Source organism: Colobus angolensis, unplaced genomic scaffold (assembly GCF_000951035.1).
Source record: "Colobus angolensis palliatus isolate OR3802 unplaced genomic scaffold, Cang.pa_1.0 Scaffold183, whole genome shotgun sequence".
In the NCBI taxonomy this organism is placed as follows: domain Eukaryota; kingdom Metazoa; phylum Chordata; class Mammalia; order Primates; family Cercopithecidae; genus Colobus; species Colobus angolensis.
In genome coordinates this window covers 5,515,835-5,533,409 of record NW_012114966.1, presented here as the reverse complement: position 1 = coordinate 5,533,409, position 17,575 = coordinate 5,515,835, and the positions used below count along the sequence as shown (strand labels likewise).

Here is a 17,575-nt window from a genome sequence, read left to right as displayed (position 1 = left end):
TGCTCATTAAACTCATTCAGTGTAAGCACTGTGGTGAAAATGGGGGATAGGAAATTGTCTAAAAGCATCAAGGAATGGCAATGAGTGTTTTAGTCAGTGGTAAAGGTGTGACTATTAATCTATACCTGATACTTAGTGTCCTCAGAAGAGACACCCCCTTTACCTTCAGGGTGAAGCCTAAACTTCTCAGCCTGAGGCCATTTGCAATCTTGTCTTCAATTATCCTTTCAGTCTCATATCCTAACATCTCCCACACCCACCTTATGCTCCAGTCATTCCTGTGGGAAGAATTTATCAAGCCCCATACCATGTACTGGGCGGTTTTAGATAACTTGTGACTCCTCAGACATCTCTTTCCCTTCATGCCTCCTTACCTGGGTCCTTGTGGTTTTCCTCTGATGGAATGCTTCACCTCCAAGTGCTGACACTCTCCCACTTGTCTATTTGTCTTTTCCACTAGCCAGTGAGATCCTGGAGGAGAGAGACCATCTCCTTCTCTGCGGGCCTCTAGCAGTCAGTATGGCACTTAGCATATAGTAGCCATGCAGTCAGTGTGTTGAACAAACGAATGAATGAGGCAAAGTTAAATGTAATCCAAATCTCTAGTGGTGATGAGCTCCCTTAGCTTTTGTTTATTTAGGAAAGTCTTAATTTCTCTTTCTCTTTCATTTTTGAAGGATAGTTTTGCTGGATATAGTATTTTTGTCTTGTAGGTTTTTCTTTTTTTTAAATTTCAGTATTTTTAATATGGCATTCCATTCACTTCTGGCCTGCAAAGTTTCTGCCAAGGAATGTACTGAAAATCTTACAGGAGCTTAATATGATGAGTTGTTTTTCTCTTATTGCTTTCAAGATTTTCCCTTTTTCTGTGACTTTTGACATTTGATTATAATGTGTCTTGGTGTGAGTCTTTATATATATATATATATATATATTTAAATTTAAGTTCTAGAGTACAGGTGCACAGTGTGCAGGTTTGATACATAGGTATACATGTGCCATGTTGGTTTGCTGCACCCATCAACTCATCATTTGCATTAGGTATTTCTCCTAATGCTATCCCTCCCCCAGGCCACCACCCCATGACAGGCCCTGGTGTGTGATGTTCCCCACCCTGTGTCCAAGTGATCTCATTGTTCAGTTCCCATCTATGAGTAAGAACATGCGGTATTTGGTTTTCTGTCCTTGTGATGGTTTGTTGAGAATGATGGTTTCCAGATTCATCCATGTCCCTGCAAAGAACATGAATACATCCTTTTTTTATGGCTGCATAGTATTCGATAGTGTATATGTGCCACATTTTCTTAATCCAGTCTATCATTGATGGACATTTGGGTTGGTTCCAAGTCGTTGCTTTTGTGAATAGTGCATGTGTCTTTATAGTAGCATGATTTATAATCCTTTGGGTATATACCCAGTAAATGGGATTGCTAGGTCAAATGGTAATTCTAGTTCCAGGTCCTTGAGGAATCACCACACTGTCTGCCACAATGGTTGAACTAATTTGCACAGGTGTGAGTCTTCTTGAATTTATCCTAGTTGAAGTTCATTGAGCTTTTTCAATTTGTATGCCAATTTCCTCCCTCAAATTTAGGGAATTTTCAGCCACGATTTCTTCAAATAGGCACTCTGTTTCTTTCTCACTCTCTTCTCATTCTGAGATTCCCATAACGTGGATAATGATCTGTTTGATGCTGTCTTGTAAGTCCCTTAGGCTCTCTTGACTTTTCTTTTGGTCCATGACTCAATAATTTCAAATAACTTATCTTTAAGTTTGCTGATTCTTTCTTCTGCTTGATCATGTTTGCTATTGAATGAGCCCCTCTAGTGAATTGTTTTTTAGTTCCATTATTCTTCAACTCTGGAATTTCTGCTTGGTTCTCATTTTTCTCATAGTTTCTCTTTGTTGATAGTCTCATTTTGTTCTTGCATTTTATTTTTTCTTGATTCCTTTAATTATCTATTTTAGTTCATGGAGAATTTTTTTTTTTTTTTTTTTGGAGTGCAGTGGCCAGATCTCAGCTCACTGCAAGATCCGCCTCCCGGGTTTATGCCATTCTCCTGCCTCAGCCTCCCGAGTAGCTGGGACTACAGGCACCCGCCACCTCGCCCGGCTAGTTTTTTTTGTATTTTTTTTAGTAGAGACGGGGTTTCACCGTGTTAGCCAGGATGGTCTCGATCTCCTGACCTCGTGATCCGCCCGTCTTGGCCTCCCAAAGTGCTGGGATTACAGGCTTGAGCCACCGCGCCCGGCCCATGGAGAATTTTAAGATGCTTATTTCAAGTTCTTTGTGAGGTAATTCATAGATCTCTGTTTCTTTAGGGTTGGTTTCTAGAGATTTATTTTGTTTCTTTGATTGGGCCATATTTACTTGTTTCTTTGCATGCATCGTGATCTTTTTTTGAGGTTTGGGTATATAAAAAAACAGCCACCTCTCCCAGTCTTATGGACTGGCTTCAACTAGGAAAGACCTTCACTGATCAACCTAGCTTGAGATTCCGGGGGCCTCTCAAACCTTTTTGGGGGATGCAGCTTCTCTGGGCTTGTGAGTAATTTCCCAGTCAGAGAGGACTGCCTCTGTTCTCAAGAGCCAATGATCTTTTGTTACCCTTGGTGTCTCTCTGAGGTACTGAAGGCTGTCTAGTGTAACAAGCCACCATGCTTGCTTTTGAAAGTATATTGCCACTTCCTTTAGCACTCTGAGTCATGCCCCTCTTAAAGACAGAATGTTGGATGCACAGTTAGCACTTTTCTATCCCTTCTGAGGGAGAAGCCAGAAACTGGGAGTTTTTTCTTGATTGCCTTACCCTATGCTGGGTGGGAGGGAGCTATCATAGGTAAAAGCAACAAAATTTCTTATCTGCTTGGATGTGGCTCTTCTTGGCTTTGCACTCACCTGGGGTGCTGCTAATTCTTGAGGGAGTTCTCATAAAGGCAATTTGGTTTGTACATTGTTCTTAAGTCATTATCTCTGGGGGTAATGAGGGCTTGGGACTTCCTATTCAGCCATCTTACTTCTATCACTCTTAAGTATAATCTAGATCCCTGTTTTATGACATGAAGATAATTAATATTTATATAATTTTTGTAATTATAATTGGTAGAGATGGTGACATATCTCTTCTGTCTCACCCCCTTCTCCAATCGAGGATTGAAAAAGTCATTCCAGGTTTCTGGTTTTCTAATCTTGTCTCTATCTGACTCTATTTAGTAATAGTAGCTAACATTTAATAAATACTTACGTGTCAGGAACTCTTCATATTCCTGTGATGTGTGATAACTCATTTACTTACCACAGTAGTTGTAAAAGAAAGATACTATGGTCGTTCCCATTTTACATGTGAGGAAATCAAGTTATAGAGAGTCGAAATAATTTACCTAAGGTCATATCATTGATAATTACCTCAGACTCAATTTTAAAAAGAGATTTTGCAGCATGAAATGAATATTCTTTAATTTGAATAAGACTGTTGTTAATGTTATATAAACTACAAATTACTTTTAACAAAATCTTCTTATAACAGGCAGTTATTGAATTATTATGGATATTATTTTGTATTGATTATAAGTGGTAATTATGCAGCTAGAAATGTCTGTTGTTTACATATCTAAGCATAGAGTGACATCGAAGATGTGTTTTTTGTTTTTTGTTTTTTTGCAGGACAGAGTTCATTCAAAGAGGCAGGATTTCAATCACAGGAGCTGGATTTCTCAACTGCATTTTAGAAACTTTTGCCAGCACATTCTTAAGACAGGGAGCCCAGAAGGTAACTTTATTTCTGCTTTGAACCAACATTAATTTTAAAAAACAATAGAAGTTCCAATAGGGTTATTGAATAAGACTCATGAACAGACATAATGAGAAAAACATATAGTTAATAAACAAATATATGCAAAAATAATTACCCTCAAAATTATTACATAAATTCAAATCAAAGTAAAACTAAAGTGCCATTTATGGCTCATTAAATTAAAAATATGCCAATGAAGAGTATGTGAAGATTTGGAGCATACTTATAATCTAATTAAAAGAAATAATCAGAATGAATAATAATGTATAGTATAATGACAACTATTTAATAAAGATAATGATAGTTAATATTTATTGGACACTTGCTATGTACTACTGACTGCTAAAAGAATTTGTATTTATTAACTCATTTAATCCTCACAAACCTTTGCAGAAGCTATTACTGTTGTCCTAATATTATGGTTGACGGAAATACAGAGACCCCAATTGTCCATTCTTGTAGTTTTCAAACTCTATTCTCAAGAGAGCTTAGGCTTCCATGAAAGTGATTCAGAAGTCATGTTGGAGTTCTAAGGTCCTGTGTGCTCTATTTTAAGTAGAGCTGTTCCATTTTAATCTGTCCTCTATGGTATTCCATATGACATTTATATCTCCTATTTCCTTGCCTTAATAGCATTATTTTTAAAACTTCATGTCAATACCCATTGCTTATGCATCTTTATGTGCTTATTGCAGTGCTCAGTATAGAGCAGTTACTCCAAAGTGTTTTATTATTGTTATTAATTGCAATGATAATTATACTCACTTATTTCCAGATTTTACTCAGGACTTTTGTATAAGTTACCTCATTTTATTATGTGGGATAGAATTAACTGCTGGTATAAAGAACCATTGTTATGACCCTCAGAGACCTCCTGGTAATGGACCCTTGTTTTCATTTTTGCATGTCTAGGTTCAAGGATGAACCTGTACTAGGAGGTGTTCATTTGGGAGGCTGAGGGTGGTGAATGAATATTCAGTACTGTTCTGTACACCATAGACATACTGTCGTGATTGATGATGTGTTCTTGCTCCAGTTTGAGGTGGTTCCTGGCGCATATTCACACTGGTCCAGCCTCTTTAAACCTGAACTTGAAGGGAGTAGTTGAACTTCCAGAAGATGTTATGTCACCTTCACTCACTCAGACATTGTTGCACATTTTCCTGCTATATTGCAATTTATGCATTTGTAAAAACTCCCATGTTCTGCAGCATTACACTCTAAAAATAATGGAACTGATGAGAAAAGTTATTTCATTGCCACGTTTCTTACTGAGTTGACTTCTTGTGCATCCTTTAAACTCTATATGATAATAATAGTAATAATAAATTGACATTTTTATAATACAGATATATTAACTAGAAGAATGGGATTTTTTTTGAGGGGGAGGGATAACATTTAGCTGAAGTAGGATTCAAAGTTCATGTTCCTTATCATCAAATTGATTGCAAATGTTCATTTATAAAAACCATTCTTGTAGGCCATATGAAAACAGGTGGTGGGCTGGATTTAGCTTGTAGGGTGTAGCTAACCCCTACTTCAGAGAAATATTATTTCATTAACTGAAGTGGGTCTGTATTTGATGCATCAATTAATCTGATGAACCTAATAATGACTTTTAATTGCACAGTAGTTATGTACATTCTGATCCTCTGAGACACATACAGTGAAATTTTTTTTCCCATTTTATTAATGAGAAATGACTTAAAAGATAAGCATACCTGATATGTGGTAACTGCTTTCCCTGCTTCCTTCCTCTTACAAATACATATTGAGCACCTGCTTTGCACTAGGCACTTCGCTAAGTGTGGGCTAAATGTGTTTCTTCAAGGTCACAGAACTAGCAAAGCATGGAGTCTGGACTCAAATCCCCATCTTTTGTCAAGAAGAGTTCCCTCTTGCCACTTTACTTATAATGCAGCCCTTAGATGAATGAGGTGAAATCCTTGCCTACCTAGCATCGCAAACTTCACTTATACTTTTGTTCATTAGATGAATTTGTGTTGTGGTCTTACTCCCTTTGGATTTATTAGGTCTATTTGGTTGCAAGTAACAGAAACCACTTCAGGCTAGCTCATTCTAAGTGTACAAGGGTGGTGAGGCTGGCAGGCTTCAGAAAGGTCTTCACTGGGAACTGAACACTGCCAGGAACCCAAGTGGTATTCCTTCTTCAGCTCTTGTCTGTAAGACTGTGTGTCTGTTTTATTCCACTCTTTTTGTGTGGTCTGGTTTTCTCTGCTCCCCAGGCTATATAGTGGGACACGGGCCTCCACTGTCAAGCATACATATTATATATTAATAGAATTCTCACTAATAATAAAATAGCTTATTTCTTTTCTTTATTAATTCTTTGGGAGGGACTCTCATTGGCCTCCCATAGGTCAGGCACCACCAGGAAGATGGAAGTCAGGTTGTCCAGTTATGGCTCATCCTCTGCCATGACCACATGGACCAGGGTTAGGGGCCACTTCTCAGGGGAAGGGGTTGTGGGGCAGATATATACTCCCCAAAATTTCTAGCATGATCCCACATTTGATTCTATGTTCCTTGATGGCAGAGAGGTAGTTTTATTTTATTCACCTTAATTCTTATTCCCTCCTCCCAACTTGTAGTACCTTGAACAGAATTCCATCCATTCGTGTGGGAATGAGTAGAAAGGAAATACCCAGGCAGGTTCACAGTTGGTTTCTGATGGATATTATCTGGAAATAATTAGGTGACTTCAACTTCTTAAAGTGATTCCTTTTTATTCTCATTTATTATGCTCAGAAGTAAGAATACATTTTTCCTGCTAGCTTTTGCCTTTTCTGACTTACTTTTTCTTTTTGAAGAGGCCATGTTTAATTAGCTTTTTGATTTTAGGAGCCATTTATGCTTAAGTGTCTTTTTTCTTTTATCCAAGTGGCCATGTTTTCCAGTGTCAGCCTGACTTTCTGATAAACCTTCACAGCTGAGCCTGCATAAATGGTTTCTGTGGAAGTCACTGTAAGAGTGTTTTAGGTGACTTTATTTTCACTTTAGGACTTATCCCTGAGTCTGTTGAGTAGTGGTAATGATGGGATCTGATATCTATTTTTTCCAGAAAAATCAAAACTAGGTACTCACAAACTTTATATTTTTATGTTTGTAAATTAAAAGCTGGCTTTAGCTATGGATCCCCAAGCTGAGGTCATATGTATTCTGTGCCTCTGGGGACTGGCTCAATTGCTTTTTTCTCCCTTCACCACTCTTAAAGGGCGGTAACTTGGAATTTGGGAGCCTTTGTGTCACAAATAGTGACTTTTCACACATCAGTCAGACCCCTCTTTCCTCCTGGAGTGGAAATCTGTGGGCAGGAGAACTGGGATTTCCCTTTGGCAGTCGAGTTGACAGATGTATCCTTGAAACAGAAGTGGTTCTGAACTTACAGCCCTCTGGATTCGCTCTCCTCACCTTTGTGACCCAGCATAAATCACTCTGGCCCTCCCTATTCTCAGCTTAATTATCTGCAAAATGGGGATTTTAATGTGTTCCCACAGATACTTGTGAAAACTAAGTTTGATAGCTTTCTGTAAGTTGGTAAACACAGGACAAATATACAAAATATTTTTCAGTTTTCAAGAATTAAAACTCACTGCCACATACTTCTTTAACATATTTTCTTTTTATGGTTATATATTTTTTATCCCCCTCAAACTCATGTAAGCACATATAGTCTAGACAACTAGATTTTAAGTTTAACTCCACCAGCACTTCTTGAGTATCACCTATGTGCCAGGCATTGGGTAGAATGCTGGAGACACAAGTAAGAATTAAGACGTAATTCATAAGATAGAGATTGTGCCTTAAGCAGCTTTACTTCTGGGACATCTAGCTCAGGGCAGAAAGCAGGACAGACAATGAATAAACATCTGCTGATGCAGAAAATTTATCGAGCCTTGCTTGGTGTTCAGTGCCAGCACTGTGATCACTGCTGAGAAGCATATTAAAATAACAGCTAGTGCTTACAAGAGCTTAGTAGATGCCAAGCACTGTCCTTGGCATGCATTACCTTATATGATTTTCTGGACAATATAATGAGATAAGAATTGTTATTTTCATTTTATGCATAGGGAAACTGAGGTCCCAAATGGCAAAGCAGTTTTCTCAAGGTCACAGGATTAGTAAGTGGTGAACTTGGGATTTGAACCCAAGCCTGTCTGACCCCAGAGTGCTCTTGATCTCTGCAGCATAGAGCTGCATCCATGATCAATGCAGTTAAGCTACCTGCATGGGGCAAGCTGTGTGTTCTTGATATAACCAGAGTGAGGCGATGTGATGCACAGTAACGACGGAGGAATGCAAGCGTAGGGGAGCTCAGTTACAAGAGAGGAACTTGGAATGGGCCAGAGGAATGGGGCCATGCTACTTGAAACGGCCTTTGAGGGGCAAGTGAATGTCTTCCCTTCTGTTCAGAGGCCCCAGCATCTGTCATCCACACTACAGCTGGCCTGAACTCCACAGTGCCATGCAGGTTGAGAGTATGTTAGCTGACGTTTCTCCCGTTTTTATTGTAATGACATATCCTCTTTTCTGCTTTTCTATGTACTGCAGATTTATGAAAACATTTTTGTATTAAAAAATATTAAAAGTTTGTTTTTTATTGTGGCAAAATATACATAGCAAAAAATTTACCATTTTAACAATTTTTAAGTGTACAACTCAGTGGCATTAAGTACGTTCACATGTACTTAATGTGATGGTGATGCAGCCGTCACCATCATCTGTCTCCAGAACTTTATTCCTCTTCCCAAACAGGAGCTCCTTAGCTGTTAAACAATCACTTCCCATCCCATTCACCTCCTAGCCCCTGACAACCACCATTCTACTTTTTGTCTCTATGAACTTGGCTAGTTTAGTTATGTCATATAAGTGGACTCATACAGTATTCGTCTTTTTGTGACTGGCGTTATTTTACTTAGTGTATGTTTTCAACATTCATCTGTATTGTAGCATGTGTCAGAATTACCTTTCTTTTTAAGGCTAATATTTCATTGTTTGTGTATATCACATTTTGTTTGTCTAGTCATCTGATATGGTTTGGCTGTGTTCCCACCCAAATCTTACCTTGAATTGTAATAATCCCCACGTGTCAAGGGCGGGGGCCAGGTGGAGATAATTGAATCATGGGGGCTGTTTCCCCCATACTGTTCTCGTGGTAGTGAATAAGTCTCATGAGATCTGATGGTTTTATAAACGGGAGTTCCCCTTCACAAGCTCTCTTGCCCGCCACCATGTAAGACATGACTTGCTCCTTATTCACCTTCTGCCATGATTGTGAGGCCTCCCTAGCCATGTGGAACTGTGAGTCAATTAAACCTCTTTTCTTTATAAATTACCCAGTATCAGGTATGTTTTTATTAGCAGTGTGAAAACAGACATCATGCATTGGTAGATTCTTGGGTTGCTTCTGCCTTTTGGCTATTGTGAATACTACTACTATAAACATGGGTGTATAAATATCTATTTGAGTCCCTGCTTTCAATTCTTTCGGGTATATATATATATATATAGACCCAGAAGTGAAATTGCTGGATATGTTTAATATTTTGAGGACCCATTTAAAGGTTTTTAAAATTTTTTAAGTTAATTTTTTGTTTTTAATTGACAAATTATAATTGTATATATTTATAAGATACAATGTGGCATTTTGAGATACACACACACACACACACAATGTGGAATGATTAATTCAAGCTTACTAAAATATCCATCACCTTACATATTTAACATTTTTTGTGGTGAGATCATTTGGAGTTTACTCTTAGCAAGTTTGGAATTTACAATATATGCTTACTAACTGTAGTCAACATGCTATACAATAGATCTCAAAAACTTATTCCTCCTGTCTAACTGAAACTTTATACCTCTTGGCCAACATCTCCTCATTCTCTCTCACCTCCCCCAGCCTCTGATAACCACCATTCTACTCTCTACTTCTATGAGTTTAACTTTTTTAGATTTTACATATGAGGTATTTGTCCTTCTGTGCCTTATTTCACTTAACATAATATTCTCCAGGTTAATCCGTGTTGTCACAAATGACAACTTGCTTCTTTTTAAGGCTGACTAGTACTCCACTGTGTACATATACCACATTTTCTTTGCCCATTCATCCATTGCTGAACACTTAGATTGATTCCATATCTTGGCTATTGTGACTAATGCAGCAGTGAACATGAGATGCAGCTGTCTCTTTGACATACTGATTCCAAATTCTTTGGATAAATACCCAGAAGTGGAATTGCTGGATCATATGGTAGTTCTATTTTGTGTTTTTTGAGGAACTTTCATATAGTTTTCCATAATGGGTAATTTACATTTCCACCAACAGTGTACAAGGGCATCCTTTTCTCCAATTCTTGCCAACACTTTTTCTCTTTCATCTTTTTTATATCAGCCATTGTAACAAGTATGAGGTGATATCTGATTTTGGTTTTAATTTACATTTCTCTAATGATTGGCGCTGTTGAGCATTCTTTTTTTCATATACCTGTTGGCCATCTGTATGTTTTCTTGTGGGAAATAACTATCTGGTTCTTTGCCCATTTTTTAATTGGATTATTTGTTTCCTTGCTATTGAGTTGTTTGAATCCCTTGTATACTTTAGATATTAACCCCTTATCAGATGTATGATTTGTAGATATTTTCTTCCAATTTTCAGGTTGTCTCTTCACTCCATTAATTGTTTCCTTTGCTGTGCATAAGCTATTTAGTTTGATGCAATCTTATTTGTCTGTTTTTGCTTTTGTTCCCTGTGCTTCTGGGGTCAAATCCAAAAAATCGTTGCCTAGACCAATGTCATTGATTTTTTCCCTTATGTTTCCTTCTAGTAATTATATAGTTTCAGTTCTTATGTTTAAGTCTTTAGTTCATTTTGAGTTGATTTTTGTATATGGTGTAAGATACAGGTCCAATTTTATTATTCTATGTGGATATTCAGTTTTCCCAGCACCATTTATTGAAGAGACTGTTTCTTTCCCATTGTGTGTTCTTGGCATCTTCCGTGAAAATCAATTGACTGTAAATGCTCTGGTTCATTTCTGGGCTCTCTAATCTGTTCCATTATTCAATGTGTCTGTTTTTATGCCAGTATTGTGCTGTTTTGGTTACTATAGGTTTGTAATGTATTTTGAAATGAGGTAGTGTGATGCTTCCAGCTTTGTTCTTTTTACTCAAGATTACCTTGGTTATTTGAGGTCTTTTGTGGTTCCATGTGAATTTTAGAATTGTTTATTCTATTTTTTGTGGAAAATGTTGTTGGAATATTGATAGAGATTGCATTGAATCTGTAGATTGCTTTGGGTATTATGGATAAGTTAACAATATTAATTCTTTCAAGCTGTGATCATGGGGTATCTTTCCATTTATTTGTGCCTTCAGTTTTGTTCATGTTTTATGCTTTTCAGTGTAGAGATCTTTTACCACCTTGGTTCAATTTATTCCTAAGTATTTCTTTGGTAACTACTATACATGAGATTGATTTTTAAATTTTTTTCAGAGAGTCTTTGTTGGTGTATAGAAATGATACTGATTTTGGTATGTTGATTTTTGTATCCTGCAACTTAGCTGAATTCATTTATCAGTTCCATTTTTGGTGGAGTCTCTAGGGATATATATATATATGATCATGTTGTCCGCAAACAGAGATGGTTTTACTTCCGCCTTTCTATGTGGATGCCTTTTATTTCTTTCTCTTGCCTAATTGCTCTAGCAAAACTCCCAGTATTATATTGAATAGAAGTGGCGAGAGTAGACCACTTCTTTTGAGATAGTTGTCTATCTGTGTGCATGACAGCAATGGGGTATACCGTGTCTGTGAATTTTTCTCAATTCTATACAGAAGAATGAATATATGCTGTCAGCCAGTGAGCACTGGTGGGTGTGCCATACAGTGTGTTCCTCAATCTGAGAGGCATTCACTGATCTCTTGACCGTGCGGTAGTCTCTCTCAGCCTTGATTTCATGTGCTGGTGGACAATTTTGACCCATGGTGGCCAATAGAAGATAGTATATTGGAAGTGCAAAAAACATGCTGAAGACAAGTATTTGCTTATCTTAAGTCATGCTAAAATATGTAGTTAGCTTTTAACATGCCTTGAGATAAGTAAGTACATTCAGAAAGCAGATCAAAAAGATAAAGTTCTGAAGGAAAACAGTGGTTGGTAGAAATCTGGGACACATGAAAGGCTTCATATACATTTCTACAGCTTTGGGAGATGGCCCAACCACTGTGTGAAGCAGAGCTGGAAGACAACCAGGCCAGAGTCAAGTCATGATCTCAGACCTCAGGGAACCAAAGAGAAGGAAACAGAGACATCACTGATGCTCTGCAGGTGCTCACCAGATTGGGAGGGCTTTCCTTAGGTCAGTGTTTCTCAACCCTTTTTTCATTATCACTCCCTTCAGGAGCCTTTTTAGATAATTTCCGCCTAATTACTCTTTTCACCATGAAATTTTAAGACCATAGATATACTGATTATTTGTTCATGCACTATATCATGTTCAATTTATGCATAAAAAGTGAAGATAGCTGGGTGTGGCAGCACTTTGGGAGGCTGAGGTGGGAGGATCACTCCAGCTCAGGAGTTTGAGACTAGCATAGGCAACATAGGGAGATCTCATCTCTACAGAAAACCAAAACAATTAGCTGGGCGTGGTGGTGTGTGCCTATAATCCAAGCTGCTCTGGAGGCTGAGGTGAGAAGATTGCTTGAGCCAGGAGGTAAAGGCTGCAGTGAACTGTGATGGCACTACTGCACTTCAGACTGGGTGACAGTGAAACCCTATGTCAAAAAAAAAAAAAAAAGTAGCCTCTTTTCAGTATTGCCCCATTGAGACAGTGTGACATTTACTATTTTGGGCATACTATTTAGGGAGCTTTCATCTCTACCCCTCTAAATTAAAGTGCAAAAATTGCTAGTTTCCCACTCCCAAAAATTCTCAAACCAAAAATTTCCAAATGCAAATCAAAAGAACATTTTGGTGAACCCCCACATATTTGCTTACAAATTCCACATTTTGCTTCTCTGGGGAGGCTTAGGAGATAACATGGGTGATAAAAGTCTTGTTATGCAAGCATTCTTTTTTTAGCCCAGTTTGTCTGAATCTTTAGAGAGTACTACAAATGCTGTGGAAATGCAGAGCTCTCTTTATGCAATCGCATAGACGTGTTTTTTTTTTTTTTTTGAGTTTGTGAAATACATTTTCAATGTGTGATGAAATAATTTGTTATTTCAGCCACTCTCCTGGCAAGACCCCATTATTAGTTCCATCATTATTCTTATTGTGTTGATCAGGAGGCTGAAGCAGAGAAAAATTGAATTCAACAGTGTGTGAAATATTTGTCACTGAAACAATGCAGGCAAGTCAAACAATTTGAACATCGCTTTGAGGAAGGTCTGGCCTAGACATGCTACAGCTAAAGAAACAGAATATGCTGTTTCCTTGGGGTGTGTTCTTGTTGTTTTAGCCTTATAGAAATCTGTTTTAGTAGTGGGAGATAATCGCCTGGGACTCAAGAAAAAAGTGGAGATACTACAAATGTAGTTCAAGTAGGCATTTGAAAAACCTTGAGACATTTGGTGGCATTATTTTTGTAAACTAACTGTATGAGTTATTTATTGCTGTGTAGCAAATTGCTCCAACTTTGCAGCTTGAAACAACACATATGTATTACTTCTGTTTCTGTAGATTAGGAGTCTAGGCACAGTTTAGTTGGATCTGTTTCAGGGTTTCACAAGGTTGTAATCAAGGTTTTAGCTGGGGCTGCAAACTCATCTGAAGGCTCAATGGGGAAGCTTCATCTCCAAACTCATATGGTTGCTGGTAGGATTCAGTGGGCCTCCCTTGGTTCCTTGCCACGTGGGCCTCTGTATAGATGATCTCAGAATGTGGCAGTGATTGTGACAGCAGGAGATTGCAACCAAGGTGAAATATCAAATTTTTTATAAACTAATTGAAGTGGCATCCTTTTATTTTCTGTATTCTGTTCATTAGAAGAAAGTCACACCCCACACTAAAAAGAAGGAGATTACACAGGGGCATAAATACCAGGAGGCACAGGTCACTAGGAGCCACATCAGAAGCTGCCTGCCACACTGACCTTATCCAACCTGTATGCTGAGTTGTAGGCAGAAGTGTTAAGTTCTTTTTGATACATACTGGGTATTGATGATAATGAGAGGTTGCTGAGGGTCAGCTGCATCCCTGAAACCTCATTAACAGTTTATGGAAATTTCTGTGACACATATATTGTGACATTTATTAGTCATTTATTTATAAGTAGGCACAAAATAGTTTACTTGTTCTGTAAGTTTGATTAAGTCTTCATCCTTTTGGGTGCTCTGACCACGAATTGCATGAACAGCTGACTGAAGGCAGAGCAGACAATATTCCAAAGGCAGGATTCAGCTATTTTATAGAGAGCATCAGGTAACCAGAATCTTCTGATATAGTAGCTGGCCCTGGGACCATGTAGGCATAAACTGTGGGTGCCATCCCTAAAGTTGGAGGGTGAAGGGCTTGCTAGATAGAGACTTAGACCCTGATGGCACAAGGATGGGTGCGCGTTTAGAATTTTGAGCTAATCCACATATCTTAAGTTCCATTTATTGAGTTAATGACAGTCCGTTTCTAATATCCATAATGCTAGTTAACAAGCCATTACTTTTACCAGTGAAAATTTGCAATTTTAACATTCCTTGTGCTAATAATCAAAGCCTTTGGTGTCTGACTGAAGTTTCTGGAGAGTGAGCTTGCTGATTAAAATGCCCACAGACAACCTCTGGCATGTGAGGCCTGCATGAGGGCATCTGGCTGTACCTAGTGTATAACGTGAACTAACACTCATGCTATCTTAGTATACATCATGTGCTGAAGTATTTTAAAGCAAATTATAGACATCTTAACAATCATATACCAAATATCAACTTCTGAACTAAAAGCGTAGTATGCTGTGCCTTTAGAAAGATTGTTCAGTGTGAAACAAAGTTTTGTCTGTATGTTTAACATGGGGATTGAGTATGAAACTTTAGAGAAAAGCTTCTTGGCCATTGATCAGGCTTTCTCACTTTCCACTTTCCACAAGTCACACTTTTCTCTCTGACCCTTAACTTTCTCTCTCTAGAATGAAGTGATCATAAACCCTATTTTACGGGATTTTTAAAGGATTAAGTAAGGTTACATATGTGAAACATGCCTGTCACATAGTAAAACCTCAATCATTGTTAGCTTTAAGAGACATTCTCTGCTAGGAACTATATTTTTATAGGTAATAGCCTTTTAAATACAAACGTTTTAGATATACAGTGGTACAGGGCAAGTTTATGGTGTTTCTCTTAAAAATGATATATTTTTATCATTTTCTTGAATTATAAAAGTATTAAATATTCATTATCAATTTTTAATTAAAGTGCAATTAATATAAAATAATTCATAATTCTAATAGTGTGTTCACATTTAACATTTTGATGTAGATCTTTTTATATATCTGTTCATGTTTGCATATGTATGTATATGCATTTGTTTTTTAAAACCAAATTTGGGATTATTTAGCCCAACTATTTCTTTTTTTTTTTTTTTAATTATACTTTAAGTTCTAGGGTACATGTGCATAACATGCAGGTTTGTTACATATGTATACTTGTGCCATGTTGGTGTGCTGCACCCATCAACTCGTCAGCACCCATCAATTCATCATTTATATCAGGTATAACTCCCCAATGAATCCCTCTCACCTCCCCCCTCCCCATGATAGTCCCCAGTGTGTGATGTTCCCCTTCCCGAGTCCAAGTGATCTCATTGTTCAGTTCCCACCTATGAGTGAGAACATGCGGTGTTTGGTTTTCTCTTCTTGTGATAGTTTGCTAAGAATGATGGTTTCCAGCTGCATCCATGTCCCTACAAAGGACGCAAACTCATCCTTTTTTATGGCTGCATAGTATTCCATGGTGTATATGTGCCACATTTTCTTAATCCAGTCTGTCACTGATGGACATTTGGGTTGATTCCAAGTCTTTGCTATTGTGAATAGTGCTGCAATAAACATACGTGTGCATGTGTCTTTGTAGTAGAATAATTTATAATCCTTTGGGTATATACCCAGTAGTGGGATGGCTGGGTCATATGGTACATCTAGTTCTAGATTCTTGAGGAATCGCCATACTGTTTTCCATAATGGTTGAACTAGTTTACAATCCCACCAACAGTGTAAAAGTGTTCCTATTTCTCCACATCCTCTCCAACACCTGTTGTTTCCTGATTTTTTAATGATGGCCATTCTAACTGGTGTGAACTGGTATCTCATTGTGGTTTTGATTTGCATTTCTCTGATGGCAAGTGTTGATGAGCATTTTTTCATGTGTCTGTTGGCTGTATGAATGTCTTCTTTTGAGAAATGTCTGTTCATATCCTTTCCCCACTTTTTGATGGGGTTGTTTTTTTCTTGTATATTTGTTTGAGTTCTTTGTAGATTCTGGATATTAGCCCTTTGTCAGATGAGTAGATTGCAAAAATTTTCTCCCATTCTGTAGGTTGCCTGTTCACTCTGATGGTAGTTTCTTTTGCTGTGCAGAAGCTCTTTAGTTTAATGAGATCCCATTTGTCAATTTTGGCTTTTGCTGCCGTTGCTTTTGGTGTTTTAGACATGAAGTCCTTGCCCATGCCTATGTCCTGAATGGTACCACCTAGATTTTTTTCTAGGGTTTTTATGGTATTAGGTCTAACATTTAAGTCTCTAATCCATCTTGAATTAATCTTCGTATAAGGAGTAAGGAAAGGATCCAGTTTCAGCTTTCTACTTATGGCTAGCCAGTTTTCCCAGCACCATTTATTAAATAGGGAATCCTTTCCCCATTTCTTGTTTCTCTCAGGTTTGTCAAAGATCAGATGGCTGTAGATGTGTGGTATTATTTCTGAGGACTCTGTTCTGTTCCATTGGTCTATATCTCTGTTTTGGTACCAGTACCATGCTGTTTTGGTTACTGTAGCCTTGTAGTATAGTTTGAAGTCAGGTAGCGTGATGCCTCCAGCTTTGTCCTTTTGACTTAGGATTGTCTTGGCAATGCGGGCTCTTTTTTGGTTCCATATGAACTTTAAGGCTGTTTTTTCCAATTCTGTGAAGAAACTCATTGGTAGCTTGATGGGGATGGCATTGAATCTATAAATAACCTTGTAGCCCAACTATTTCATTTGTGGACATATTATAAACATTTTTTCTGTGTCATTACATATTCTTTGAAAACATGATTTTTGATGCCAGCATAATATTCCATCGGCATAATAGCTGTTGTTGTTTTCTATTTTTCTTCACTATTATGAGCAATATTGGAATACATTTTTGAATATAAATGCTGTATAAATGTTTGTGCACATTTCTTGTTGCTTTCTGAGCTAAGACCTTTCATGCTTATTGCCAGATTTTCTCCCAAGAGAATTCTGCAAATTTGGCACTGGATATCATCCATATTCTTGCTGTATAACTTGAATGAAGGACTTCTTAGAACTTTCATTTATCATTAAGAAATTAGGCTAATCTCACTTCATAAAATTGTTGAGAAGAAAACAAAATTGTAAGGTCTTGTCTTCTGATATCTACTTTGAAGGCTACTGAAAGTTAATGATTCTACCATTAACTAGTTGTTTGATCTTTGTTCCCCTCCATTAATTTTTTTCTTTCCTTCCCTTTCCTTCCTTTCCCTTCCCTTCCTTTCCCTTTCCTTTCCTTTCCTTTCCTTTCCTTTCCTTTCCTTTCCTTTCCTTTCCTT

General features: G+C 37.7%; 1 protein-coding gene across 2 annotated transcripts in view; it reads left to right on the top strand.

Moving 5' to 3' along the window:
* Positions 1 to 17,575, top strand: part of PRELID2 (PRELI domain containing 2) — a 70,506-nt gene that overhangs the window by 27,998 nt on the left and 24,933 nt on the right. For both annotated transcript variants that reach the window (XM_011939765.1, XM_011939764.1), the window contains one exon: positions 3,663 to 3,768. In XM_011939765.1, coding sequence (XP_011795155.1) covers positions 3,663 to 3,768 — 106 coding nt within the window. The remainder of the gene's footprint in view (positions 1 to 3,662; positions 3,769 to 17,575) is intronic.